The sequence below is a fragment of the Athene noctua genome, chromosome Z, assembly GCF_965140245.1.
Source record: "Athene noctua chromosome Z, bAthNoc1.hap1.1, whole genome shotgun sequence".
NCBI classification, from domain to species: domain Eukaryota; kingdom Metazoa; phylum Chordata; class Aves; order Strigiformes; family Strigidae; genus Athene; species Athene noctua.
The window spans coordinates 85,179,699-85,192,608 of record NC_134077.1 but is presented as its reverse complement, the minus strand read 5'-3'; the positions used below and the strand labels follow the sequence as shown (position 1 = coordinate 85,192,608).

The following is a 12,910-nucleotide window of genomic DNA, read 5'->3' as shown; positions in this document are numbered from 1 at the left end:
ATTGAACAGATTTTTTATTATTGTGTATTCTTTTGAAGCCACTACTACTTCAATTAAAATGCGTTTCATGTTCTCCCACTGTAAGTCTTTTAGATAAACAATGTTTTACCTCAGAGCATGAATGTCCATTACTAGTCTTAAAAAAAGAATTACATGTAGTATTCATCTACCTTCTGCTGCATTCTGTAATCTTAGCTATACAATTGCAGTGTTTAAAAATTTTTTGGAATTTTTTTTTTTTCCTCTTTTATTGTACTTATATAAAACTGTTGACTTCAGTAGTAGTCCTTAGGAGTAAACACTATATGACTTCAAAATTGTGGCCGATAGCAGATAAGTAAAAGAGTGGAAGCTTTCACAGTATAGTCCAGAAGTGTATATTCATTATTTATTCAAGACACAACTTCCACTGGCTGCCATGGGAGTTGTGGTTGTATGACAACTGTTCTGATAAAAATAACAATTATGAAAATGTGACACGTTCTCATGAATGTCGAGTTGTCTATTACTAAAATATTTTAAAATGCATTGTACCGTTGTATACTTCAGAAGTTATTTGAATTGTGTCAAATAAGCTGAGAAAAGACTGAGAATTCATGAAGTTTTATTGAAATGACTAGTTGGAATGAAGAAGCCATAGCCCAAGAACAAAAAGGTCTGGATATAGATTTATATATTCAATTTGCATGCAGTGCCGTATTTTAACATTTACTTGCAAAACATGAATTAACACTCTACAGCAATATTACAAGTCTTTGTTACAGTTATTCACGAATTCCATTAGTTTCAAGCTTTCTACAGTACTTTGTCCTGTTAAAACTGCAGAACAGTATTTATTTATTAATATACACTAAGGGAAACGTGACAGTATTTCAATATCTGATTTTGACCTGGTATTTCTCAATTTTCTTTTATTAATCCAGCCTCCTAGGTGATAAAACCATTCTAATAATTTTCTCAGCAAAACAGTAATATTGGGCATTTTCTAAAACAAAATACAAATCAGTGATTCTGTTTGATCAGCATTCTGCTTCAGCCTTCCTTGAGTAGGGGCAGGGACAGAAGGTATAATGTAACTTGTCTGTCATCAGGTCTTGTTTCTATCTAAATTTTTGGTAGCAGAATATAGGCAGTATGTTGCAATAACTTAAGAAATTCCAAATAAACAATTTGCTTCACACTGTTTAAGTGATGTAGCTAGGGATATCCTCAATGAAAGTACACGTTACATTAGCAAAGTAGTGGGTTTGTTTTCATAGTATATCCTATTGGTCATTCAGAAACTAACTGCAGCATCCACATTTTTCAGCCAGACAACCTTCTCTGTGCCTGACTCCATCCTATCAACAGATAAATAATATTATGGATTCCTTTTCAGTAGCCATATCCAGCTAACAATCAGACTAGATTGGAAATAGTATATTAACGTTCACTCAGGTGGTCTATCCTAAGGTGAGGGGAAGTTAATTAAGTCTAGTTCATGCCCTCGTCTTTTGAAGCCACTCAGGTGAATATGGCCATCATTATGCCTGTGCGCAGATCTGTGGATCTTGCAAACCAGAGGAAAGTTGGGTATGTCTGATGAGCTACCCATGCTACAGCTGACACCAGGAAAAGAGTGGGTGTCTCCAGAGGAAGTCTGACATGCCATTCCCAAAAGGACTGTGTTTGTGGCCTTGGGAGTGATGCAGCTTATGCCCCAGCCCTTGCACAAGGCTCCTCTGAAGGCAAAATTTACCTGCGCAGACAACTGTGCTTGAACGACAGCAATGACACCTGCATTGTGTGCAATAATACAAAACGGAATTTTGAGTTAAAGCATTGTGTATCATAAAAGACTGTGGTGCAGGAATTATTACCATTACCCACCAAAACAGATCAGTATTTTCCTCCACGTACAACTAACTGCGTGTGAATCACATTAATCAAGAGTAATTAATTTGTATTGGTGCAAAGGAAGCAGACATCCTGTGATTCCACTGTGTGTCTTAAAAACGGAAGGCACATAAATGCAAACGTGGATTGTTATGCAGTGTAGCAGTGAGTTGACAAGAGACCAATATGAAGCAGGAATGGTGGGGTATGAGAGGAAAAGAACAATGATCTGGCTAAGAAGGGAGTAAGAGTTGGAGAATCATGACAGAATCTGGAATTCAAAAGGATTTAGGGTAGGGTACATGAAATCAGGAGGGTTTGATGACAGCTGGGAAAAAAATGCAAAGAGGAAAGGATATATTTGCTCTGTCCTACATCCTAAGGGAAATAAATGACTGGAGTGTGAGTCTTGTCTATTTCTCTTGGTTTCTGCTGTGGACAACTTTATGCCTCTTTGGACTATATATATTTCACATTTAGTAATTCTCTTTCATCACTTTTTAATAATATTTCATGTCCTAAGGATAACCACCCTCTGAGATTCTCTTCTGCTCTCTCCATGTCATTAATGCGACACTAGTAATTAAGATCTGACTCATACAAATATGAATAGCATAAGTTTAGTCTGTTGCATTTTTTAGTTCCCACTGGAATGCTCAGCAAGAGGTCTAACTGGATTTTAATCTATTTGCTGTTATAATTAAGGCTCACATAATCTTTTCAGGTTTTCTCCATTTCTGTAACTAGTGGAACATGGCAAAAAAGAATGAGAGGTCCTGTTCACTGGCAGTCTAAAGTGCAGTGAAAAATGTCATCTTCATATATGATGACAAGAATTACGATCATAAAAACAGCACTTTTGTACAGAAATCTGAACTGTCAGTGAGGTTTTGCATTAGGTGCCAAACTATGTATAGTTTCCTTATTGCTGGGTATATTTTACTTAAGCAACAGACCAATGCAGTAAATACAGAGATGGATTTGTTTCAGCTATATAAAGAATGGATTGGAGAGTTTATTTTAATGTAGGACCTGTAGACATTATTGTTGACAGATTTTTAAGTGAATCTTTTGAATGTCCCAACCTATAATAATTCTCTGAATGTTTCAACATACAAAATTCTTCAAGTCTTTGCAATCCTGCAGGAAAGTTTTTACAGAATACAAGATTCTTTCTGTTTGCAGACGTTTTTCTGTTTGATGTGAACCAGAATCAACTAAAAAATAGATTTGGAAAATATTTTTAACATAAATTGGAAATTTAATATGGATTTAACAATGATACAAAGTAAATCACAAAAAATGGAGTGTGGCAACCAAGCTCCCACACTTGGGTCAGCAAGAGTGGGATAAATCAGTGACAGAAACAGTACAATCTAGGAAAAAAAAATTATGGTGATGCTTCCTGAGTGAAGTTAGAGAAAGAGAAGGAAAATGCCCTGAACCTGATTTTTTTTTTTTTTTTTTTAAACAAAGCAGGTATTCTTTGGAAAGGTAAAACCCTTCTGTGAAATGTCATGCAGAGATATAGAGGTCTCATGTTATTTTCCCACAGTAGGTGTATGATAGAACTGATGGGGGAAGAATATTTTGGGCTTTATCCAGAAACACATATGCATGTGACGAAGGGTGTAAAGAGCTGAAAAACAGCATTGAAATTGGGGAAAGTTAGTTCTCAGACTTGGAAGCTGAAGATTATGAGGAGAAATAATGAGAGAGAACTTGCAGAAAATGTCTTGTAGTGCATTAAACACTTTCTTCAGCTTTTGGAGCATTTTCATGTTTCACACTGTGTAGTATCACCACATTGCCCATGCCTCAAATTTGGGTATAATCTGTCATTCTCAGTCGATGGAAGTGTTAGGTGGGAAGCTTGGGACTATTTATTAAGGAAAGGCACTGTATAGCCTTCAAGTTTAAATAGCATCTTGTCAGAAAATACTCTTTATTTAGTTTTAAAAAGGTTGGAACATGGCTGGGCAATCAGTTTAAACTTCTTCTCTCTAATAGAAATCCACAGAACAGAATTAGAGGAAAATGTGCCAAAATGACCTAAAGCATTTTGCACTCAAGGGGTGAGCCTTAGCTTTTGCTGCATCCAGATGGAGACACCTTGATCATTATAATCAGCATGCTCCATTTGCTGCATTAAAAACAAGATAAATATTTAATCACAGTGCAATTAAGTCTGGATCACTGCCATTAGTTTATAATGAAAATATAGTTAGATAGAATCTAATACAGTACTAATTCACTTATGAACCAGGCTGAACGGATATTTTTTTTTTTTTTTAAAGCTGTTATTTTGAGAATCTTAATGTGATGAAGGTGTGTGTAACTGCTAATTATTTTTACTACTTTCATACATTAACTGGAATAACACATATCTATCAGTTAACATTATCAATATTCCACATAAATTGTGAATGATGTTCTGCAGTGCCTATTCTTTTCAGGTTGAAATAACCAAACAGATAGCAAGCTGTATGTATAATAAATATTTGTTGAATCAAAATTAATTTGTATCCTAACAGCAAAATAGAATCAACAGTGGCAAATTCCAGAAGGAAATTGTATGAAATATATTGATCTGTAGGAGCTATTGTGGTTTGGTGTGGGTTTTTTTATTTTGTTTTTACAAATATTCAAATATGCTGAGCAAGCAAGAATTTCTTACTGCAGAAGTCTTGAAGGATGAAGTGTTTCAAAATACCTGAAGTTTGACTTCTGTGGGTTTTAGCTAAAAGAAGGAGAAACTCCTTTGTTTTCTCTGAGCAATGTCATGATGCACCAGTATAATGAGAGTTGGGCCCTAAAATGTTTAGATCGTTATGTAAATTTTGAACCCAGAATGACTTTCAAAGGCAAATAAATTTATGACTAAGAAGGAGCAAATAGTGGACTACAATGTATTCGTTCATTACAGACGATGCTTCATACCTAAGTGGAGGAACCAGCATGTTGACTAGAAGAAACCATTTTCATGATTACAGCCCCTTCTGGCAGAAGGTCAACAGCCCAGCTGCTGGGAAGGCTCTCTTCAAATGTCCTCAGAACCCTGCACTGCAGGCAGCTGAGATGTAGCTCAGATATTTGAAATAGTGGACAAACATGCTGTTCTTCAGACCCAGCTGTGTTGAGAGTGTTCTTGGGAAACAGTAGTTTTCCTCTAAATACAGTTGAAATCTACAGAATACTTGAGCAGAAGCTTAGTCTTAGCCACAAGGACGGTGCACAGGCGCAAAGTACGTGTACTAGTGAGACCTAACTCTGCGCTGTGTTGCTGGAGTGGATATGTCATACTTGTGTGCTCGAACCTGTAGATAGGTTGGACCATAAGTACGTATTTCGGTATGATTTAATGATCCCCAGAACTCAGCAGATGCAGGATCATTTCTGTCAAATTGCTAAAATGGTCTCTGAAGTATCACAGCTCCCACACAGACACACAGTTGGGGGCATTCAAAACCAGCCAGGTAAGCTTTGCACTTGCACAATCATATTAAATTAATAGGCAAAGTAGTAAATGTGGAAGATCAGAGACCCCCAAAACCTTTTGTTATATTCCTGTCCTTTTAATGCAATAAAGCAGTTTTCTGTCAGAACCTGTAGGGACATTCCTGATGGATTTGAATGCTCATTTATGTGTCTGTGTGGGAAACGGTCTCCTTCAGACAGGATTATGTTACATTTTGGATTTGTGTCTGCTGAACTTTGAAATCTATAAACTCAAATTTTAGGGGCACACCTTTCAGAAATCCATTTAATTGAGTTTTTAAAAGGATGATGAAGAAAGAAAAAGGTCAGTATATTTTTGAAAAAGAGGTGGTCACTCATTTGTGCATATAATTTTTTTTTTTTTAACTGTATGGAGAAAACATACATATTAATGAGGAAAAAAGGTCAAATATAAAGATTCTGAAATTAAGCTCATCTCAAATATTTGTAAGATACCTAATACAGATATTTAATTATTCCCACTGCAGGATTCTTCAGCTTTCTTCTCAGGTTGCAGGAAATGATCACCTGCGGGGATAGTGTTGGATTACCAGGACAGTGAGTTTAATTCAGTATGATAATCCTAAACTTCTTCATCTTGGGAAGCTTGTGCCATTCTGCTTAGCTCCAGCAGCCAGGAGATTAATTCTCCTCTTCCTGTAAAGATGAAAGAAGTCATATGTGCCACTGGGTTCTTTTACACATAGTCATTTCAAAATATAAGAGTTCTTACTAAGAGAGCTCTGTCACAGCTTATTTTGAAGACTTTGCTTTGGCAGAGGAAGCATCTAAATTAATATGTATTATCAAAACAGCGGCGGGGGGAGGACTTCAGACTACTGATGTTGAAACCGTGTGAGAGATCTCTAATGAAGATTTCTATTTACCAGAGGGGGAAAAAAACCCTATTTGTCTGATATTCATGCAGAACTGAGAGGAACTTAAGAAAACCTAGTGGTATGAAGGCAAGCAGCTAGAGAGTATTTTTCTTTCACAATGAAATGAAAAATCATTTGATACCTTATATTAGTTAGATGGTAACTCCAGTATTTGTTTTGATGGGATTTGGAGCTTTCTATGTCATCAGAGTAACAATATCTATAGTCCTATTTTAGTAATATTCCACAAAATAAATGAAGCAATTATCTTTGTAGCTAACAGTATCTTCATCCTGATATATATCAAGGTCAATATATAATTCAGTATTTTTCGTTAAAGATGCATTATTTCTACATGAAGATGGATAGATATCAAAACCATTAACATTTGTATTGCACTGCCTTTAATTTTACTTTTTAAAATGTGATTACTTGGCATGTGTCACTCTACTGGAGTATATTTTCCTTTTCTTTTCTCTTATGTTTTTCGTATTCCTCATTTTATCTTGTCTTAGTAAGAAATGATGGTAATAAGTAGATAGTAAGATAGTAGGAATTGATTTTTTATCCTCTTCCTGTTTTAGCACAGCAGCAAGGACACTTTTGAGTATGGGGCATCAGGCTTTGAGGAAGATGTGATTGATGTAGAGTTCTTATTTAACTACATCACTTGTAACTGCCTGATATCACCAAAGCAACATCAGATTTTATAGTTGACAAAAAATGCTTATGCTGTTTGATGGAAGCATAAGAAATAGCTTGTTATACGGGTAACTGTCACTGAATTGTGGGAGTATAAGAGAGTCAGTGAGGGGAGGTTGGTTGGTTTTGTTTCCTGTTATGACTGCTATTTCATCTACTTTCTGATTTCTCAGATTTTGCTAAAGTAAAGACACACAACTCCACTGTTAGCTGTTGTACTTCAGAGTTGACCTTTGTCACATTTTTAAATCCTACGTAAAGATTTATCAGAAAAATTGGCAAAACGTCTGTGGACTTCTGGATAATGGACTTCATTGCATTGTACAAACTGTGTTCGTTGTGTCACTGAACATCTGCAGAGCTTCCCTTTCAGACAGGCACTGCGTGTCGCTGATGAAGTTTGCACTGGCACTGCAAATGAGCTCCTCTATGGGGCTTGCTGTCCTCAGCTGGGTGAGGAGTGGGAAGGCTACAGTGCTTAATCAGCAATGCTCCTGAAACATAACATTTTTCATTTTTTTCTTAAATTCTAATGCATCCTGGACACTTAGAGGGGACAGTAGTTATTGTCGTACCTTATGCGTACAGATTCAAACCTAAGCAGATAAAACACTTTGACGGAGACTAGAGTTAGTCTGCCACCAGAGTAAATCTACCACCCCCTTCTCAGGAAGGGCACTGTGGGGGCATCAGGTCCTCAGCATCAGCCCTCTTGCTCTTCAGATCCCTTCCCATTGCACTGTGCAGCTTGCTCATGTAGATGCAGCCAGACTGTAGTAAAAATAAATAATTGAAATCACAACAATCAGAATTTTAGGTAACTGACATTCACATAAACATGTTTAAATGTGCTTTACATTTGTCAGTCTTTCCAGGCTTTTTTTGTTTGTTTATTTGTTTGGCTTTGTCCTCAAAAATTGAAGACCACATGAAAAAAAGAAGCTCAAAATAATACTAGTGGGTTTTTTTAAAAAAAGGTCCTCCAGATTGTCAAGGGAAATATGTGGAAAGGTATTTGAACACTTCTTTCTATAATTTCAAAAGAATTTGAATATCCTACTAGACAGAATGAAGTAACAGGTTTTTTCTAAATGGGCTAATTAACTCTATATATTATCATTGACAAAACTTATGTTCTTACTGGTGAAATGATGCTTTCCTTGCTTTCCTGGCTTTGCTTGCTGTAGACAAACTAGTAGTTTCTCTTAAATATGTACTAACACTTCAGTATTGCATTATACAAGGTTTTATTTTTACGAAGTTTCAGTTAACTGTACTTCTCAAAGAAGAAAACATAACATGGTTCTGCCTAGAGCCCCTTTACAACTCTACTGAGGATGCATTTGTTTGATTCGTCCATCTATAAAATCTCAGAGATTTTAGTAAGACAGTCTAAAATATTTTAAATCTGCTACGCTTTAAGTTAACTTTCAATATTTTTTTCAAAGACAGCATGGGATTTCAGCTGAATAGCAGAATGATGTATTTTGGACTGTACTTATTATGTTGGCTAATACCACTGGAACTGCACAAAGAAGGACTCAAAAGAGCAGGAAAGTGAATAGATCTATTACTTTGAGTGCACAATTAATCTTGTTGACATTATTTTATATGAACATGGATAAAAATGCCCGGAAAGCATACCATTGAATTCCACTGCTCATTAATATTGATCAAATGTTGTTGTTCTCTTTGTGTTGGAAGCCACTTAAAGATTACCTGTAAAAGTATTACAGTGCTATTGATTTAAAAAACCAAATCCCTGAAGTCCACTGTTTTTTGAAAATTACTTGACAAGTTTTCTTTTTTATTTTTTTTGTAAAGAATGATGTTTTTGAACTTGCTGCTATAGATCTGAGTAACTGAGAATATTACTCAGATTGTCAGGGAATTAATTATCCAGCAGTCAATACGGTGTTATTTAAAAGCCTATACGTCCCAATGGAAGTTAGTAGGGACCTCTCATCATCTGGCAGCAGTGCCTAGATCTTACATACCATTTTTGATGCTTAAATGGAATGATGGCAGGATTAGGGCTCAGATCTTTGAAGACGCTCTGACCTGCATAACTTGCATCAGGGATACTGTAGACTCAGTAAAAAAAAAAAAAAAAAAAAAAATCATACGGTTGATGGTTCATGCAATTTAAATATCCTGAAGATGTGTGAACTCACAGGTACGGTCCTCTGGAGAATTAGGAGAAACAAGGTGTGATGATACAGGCTTTTTAAAGTTTCGATCATTCATTCTTTTAGAATGCAAATGAGTCTAATTCATGTCCTTTTTAGGAAATGAATGTTAGCTAGTGAAAATTAGATGATTGTTGTTTACAAGTTTCAGTGAATTTAATGAAATTGTTTCATTGCTCTCAAAATAATTTTTGAACTACCAGTTTCTATTAACAAAAAAAAAAAAGGCAAGTCACAAAGTAAAATTAGTCAACATTTAGATTGAAAATACTGTTATATGACTATGACCAAATTAGAACTATAATCAGGGGAATAAAAGTGTTCATATTGTTGGTGTGGAGCTTTTTTTCAGTGGGAAGTTATTATAGAAGACTAAGATTAGTTAGAAATACTGGCATGCACCAGTATATTTATTACTGTGCACCTCAAATGACCTTTTAAGCCTTTGTACTTTGGACTGATCTGAGAAAATGCAAAATCTAAAGAAAATCAATGAAAGTATGCTGAACATGTGCTCAACAAGCCATATGGAGAAAGCAGCAAGCAAAATGAGAAAGTAATTATTAAAAGATTTATTGTTCTTGGAAGATTAGAGATCCGTTTGCATAGAAATAATTAAGATATGAGGCTACCTGCAGGTACTCCCAAAAACTGCTGCACTGTGATAGAGACTTGAAAAAAAATACACAGCTCATATTCATTGGGAGACCAAGAGTGCAAATTATTAGAACATGTTCCTTCCCAAGTTATTGCAGAGGAGAAATAACATGAACAGAAGCTGTGATACTTGAAAGCCATGAGTCTTCCTAGACCTGTTAAAGGACGGATATACGTTTTCTGGAATTAAGAATGTAGTGTACCATTACATTTAGAGTGTAATACAGCATGTGGATGGGGAAAGGAAAAAAAGGCAACAGCCAGTCTCCTTTTTATCTTCATAATTTTTGCCTTTTTTTACTATTAATTGCATTTAGAGTAAGGTGCTATATATTCATGTCTTTTATTTACTAGGTTCAGTGAGACATATCCCATGTTTAATGAAGTGCACAAGCGTAACTTCTGCAGGCTTGTGTCCTGGAATAAACTGATGACATAAGTTGTAATAGAAATGTGTACATGGATAGTTTCCTAAATTGCTATAACCACCCAAGCAATTCTAACTGCGGAGTGTGTTCTAACATCCTTGTCATTCTGTTAATTTTTATCTTTCGCAAATTAGTATTTTCTTAGAGAGTGCAGTTTTCACTAATGTGATGTTCTGAATGAATGCTGTTGCTGTGAACATCTGTCAAACCTTGGGTTTGTAATTGCAAACATAAACTAATAGGCAGACCCTCGGAAACATTAAACTTGTAGCTCTTTTAAGTTTAAATCATTCAGTTCCTAGTGCTGATTGTCAGTAAATTATGCTGTGGCAACATATTTTTTTCTGTTGGGATTTTTTTTTTTTTTTTTAAAAAAAGCAATTAGAAGTGGGTGAATAATTACGACAGTGCATTTCAATAAGTGAAGATTAACACCTTTTTGTGGACATGGCAGTGATTGCAAATAATATTTTATATTGAATTCACAAATCTTTTCACACACAAACTTGCACATGAGGCTTTCTAATCAATGATTACCAGTTCTTTAAAGTGACATTGGAAGAAAAAGTCATCAAATGCTAAAGTGTTTTCTTCTAGTAGGAGGTATGTTACAGATAGCGTTAGTAAAATAATAAAATGTAAAAGGCTTTTAACACATGCATTAGATGAATAAACTTTAGACCTCAGTTCAAAACATGCTATTTTTTAAATGTATGTGTAGTCATTGCTAACCTAACAGATTAGATCTCATTGCTGAAATTTTAGGTATCCCTAGCATGTGGTTAGTTGGGAAAAAAAAGCTTAAGTCAGAAGACCTTTTTGAAATCGGTTTGAAGTGAATATGCTAAAAACTGACTCAGTGGAAAAGGAATCATTGGTGTAGTAGCTGCTAACTGCTGGCCCAGATGATAGTCACATATTCAGAAAGTCACCCAAAGCCATAGCAAAGATCTCAAACTACTAACTTGACATGTAGTGATTATTCAGAGATATTGCACATGTCACTCTGTACATGATAGGCATGTTTGATTAATACATATTTCCTCAGTGGTATAAAAGTTAGAATGCCTGTTATCTTTAATAGGAGAGCAAGATTTAGCTTCTCTGTCTGCTGTCTTCTCTTACATTAAAAAATAATGTTGTGATTAATGAGTAGTGACATGCTTCATATTTTTTCTTGTTCATAAAAATCTGAGCTGGCAAGTTATCTGAACTAAGTGAAGGATATATTTGAGGGGGTTAGTGCAATGTGAACATATACATAAGGGATTTTATTTCTTTAATGAATACATATAAATGACTGAAATTATTATGGTTGTTCTTAGGTAGGTATGTATGTATGTATGTATGTATGTATATATACTGATCTTTTTTTCCCCCTCTCTCAGGACCCTGCCTTCCTAATCCATGTCATAATGGTGGGATATGTGAAATCAGTGAAGCGTACCGAGGCGACACATTCATAGGATATGTTTGTAAATGTCCGGATGGATTTAATGGGATTCACTGCCAGCACAGTAAGTTCCACATGGTAACTTTTATTGTATTTATAGATACGAGCTTTTTTATTGCTTGCAGTGCTGCGGATTAATATCAGATCTGGTTTTCTGAGGTGTATCAGTCTTTCACCTTTCTATTATGAGCAAGCTAATACTACTGAATACTACTACTACCTTCAGAAAATGACCTTACTTCAAACTTACTGGACACAACAGTGCATAATTTGCTAGGCATATTCTAGAGCGTGGTAAGGAAAAGTAAGCACATTTAGCATGGATTTAATGAAAAAGCGTATTTGAAATAGTAGGGAACTCATCTTGGACATTTGTGTTTGATTAACACTAGACAAAAGTGGAAAGAATAACTGAACATAATTTGTGAATAAATGTATGTTTTAGAACTTTCTTTCCTATGCATTTATAAATTATGAAGAGGTGTTTTGAAACACTGTACTTAAATTCAGGGGCAAAAGTTCCAGACTTAAATCGGATGTACATTGAATGATGTTTAAAATACAGTATCTGAACCTCTTTGTAATCATTATAATTTATTTTCCTGGTTTAGGGTCAGATTGGGAACAGCCGGTCAGTATCCTAGAGTGTGTAGTTAGAGAACTGACAAGTAGCCATATGGGAAAAATAAAAAAATAAACTTGATATTTCAGTAATATCTCATGGTGGGATTATATAGCAAGATCTACACTGCACCAACCAAAAATTTTAAGAATACCTGCTGCATTTTTTTGTGCTCATACTGAAAATTACAGGTCCCTGTTTCTCCAATTAACGTCATCAGAAGTTCTGTGTGATCAAACCCAATTAGTAAGACCTATGCATGTACATCTGCAAGTGACTGATCAGATTGTGTTCTAACCTATAAACGTAATTTGCATTATCTATTTGTCACATAAATTGAAGCTGGGTTGGTTTGTTGGGTTTTTTTTTTCATATGTAAAACTCATTTAGAACAAGTGCTTGCCTAAGGAGAAACTTGTGTGCCAAATTTGTGTTTTATTTTGTGCAATAAAGCGCAGCATGGTTCTTAAAATCTCATGTTACTGATGCATTTGGAAGCCAACTGTTAGTCAGTTAGAAGGTTAAAAACTCAAACAAACAGTCAAGAATCCAGTTCCATTTCACATGAAAGATAAATCCAGTCATTCAAATCAGAGTGAATAAGCACT

General features: G+C 35.3%; 1 protein-coding gene across 2 annotated transcripts in view; it reads left to right on the top strand.

Moving 5' to 3' along the window:
* Positions 1-12,910, top strand: part of EDIL3 (EGF like repeats and discoidin domains 3) — a 257,972-nt gene that overhangs the window by 113,926 nt on the left and 131,136 nt on the right. For both annotated transcript variants that reach the window (XM_074931730.1, XM_074931731.1), the window contains exon 4: positions 11,616-11,744. In XM_074931730.1, the coding sequence (XP_074787831.1) occupies positions 11,616-11,744 (129 nt within the window). The remainder of the gene's footprint in view (positions 1-11,615; positions 11,745-12,910) is intronic.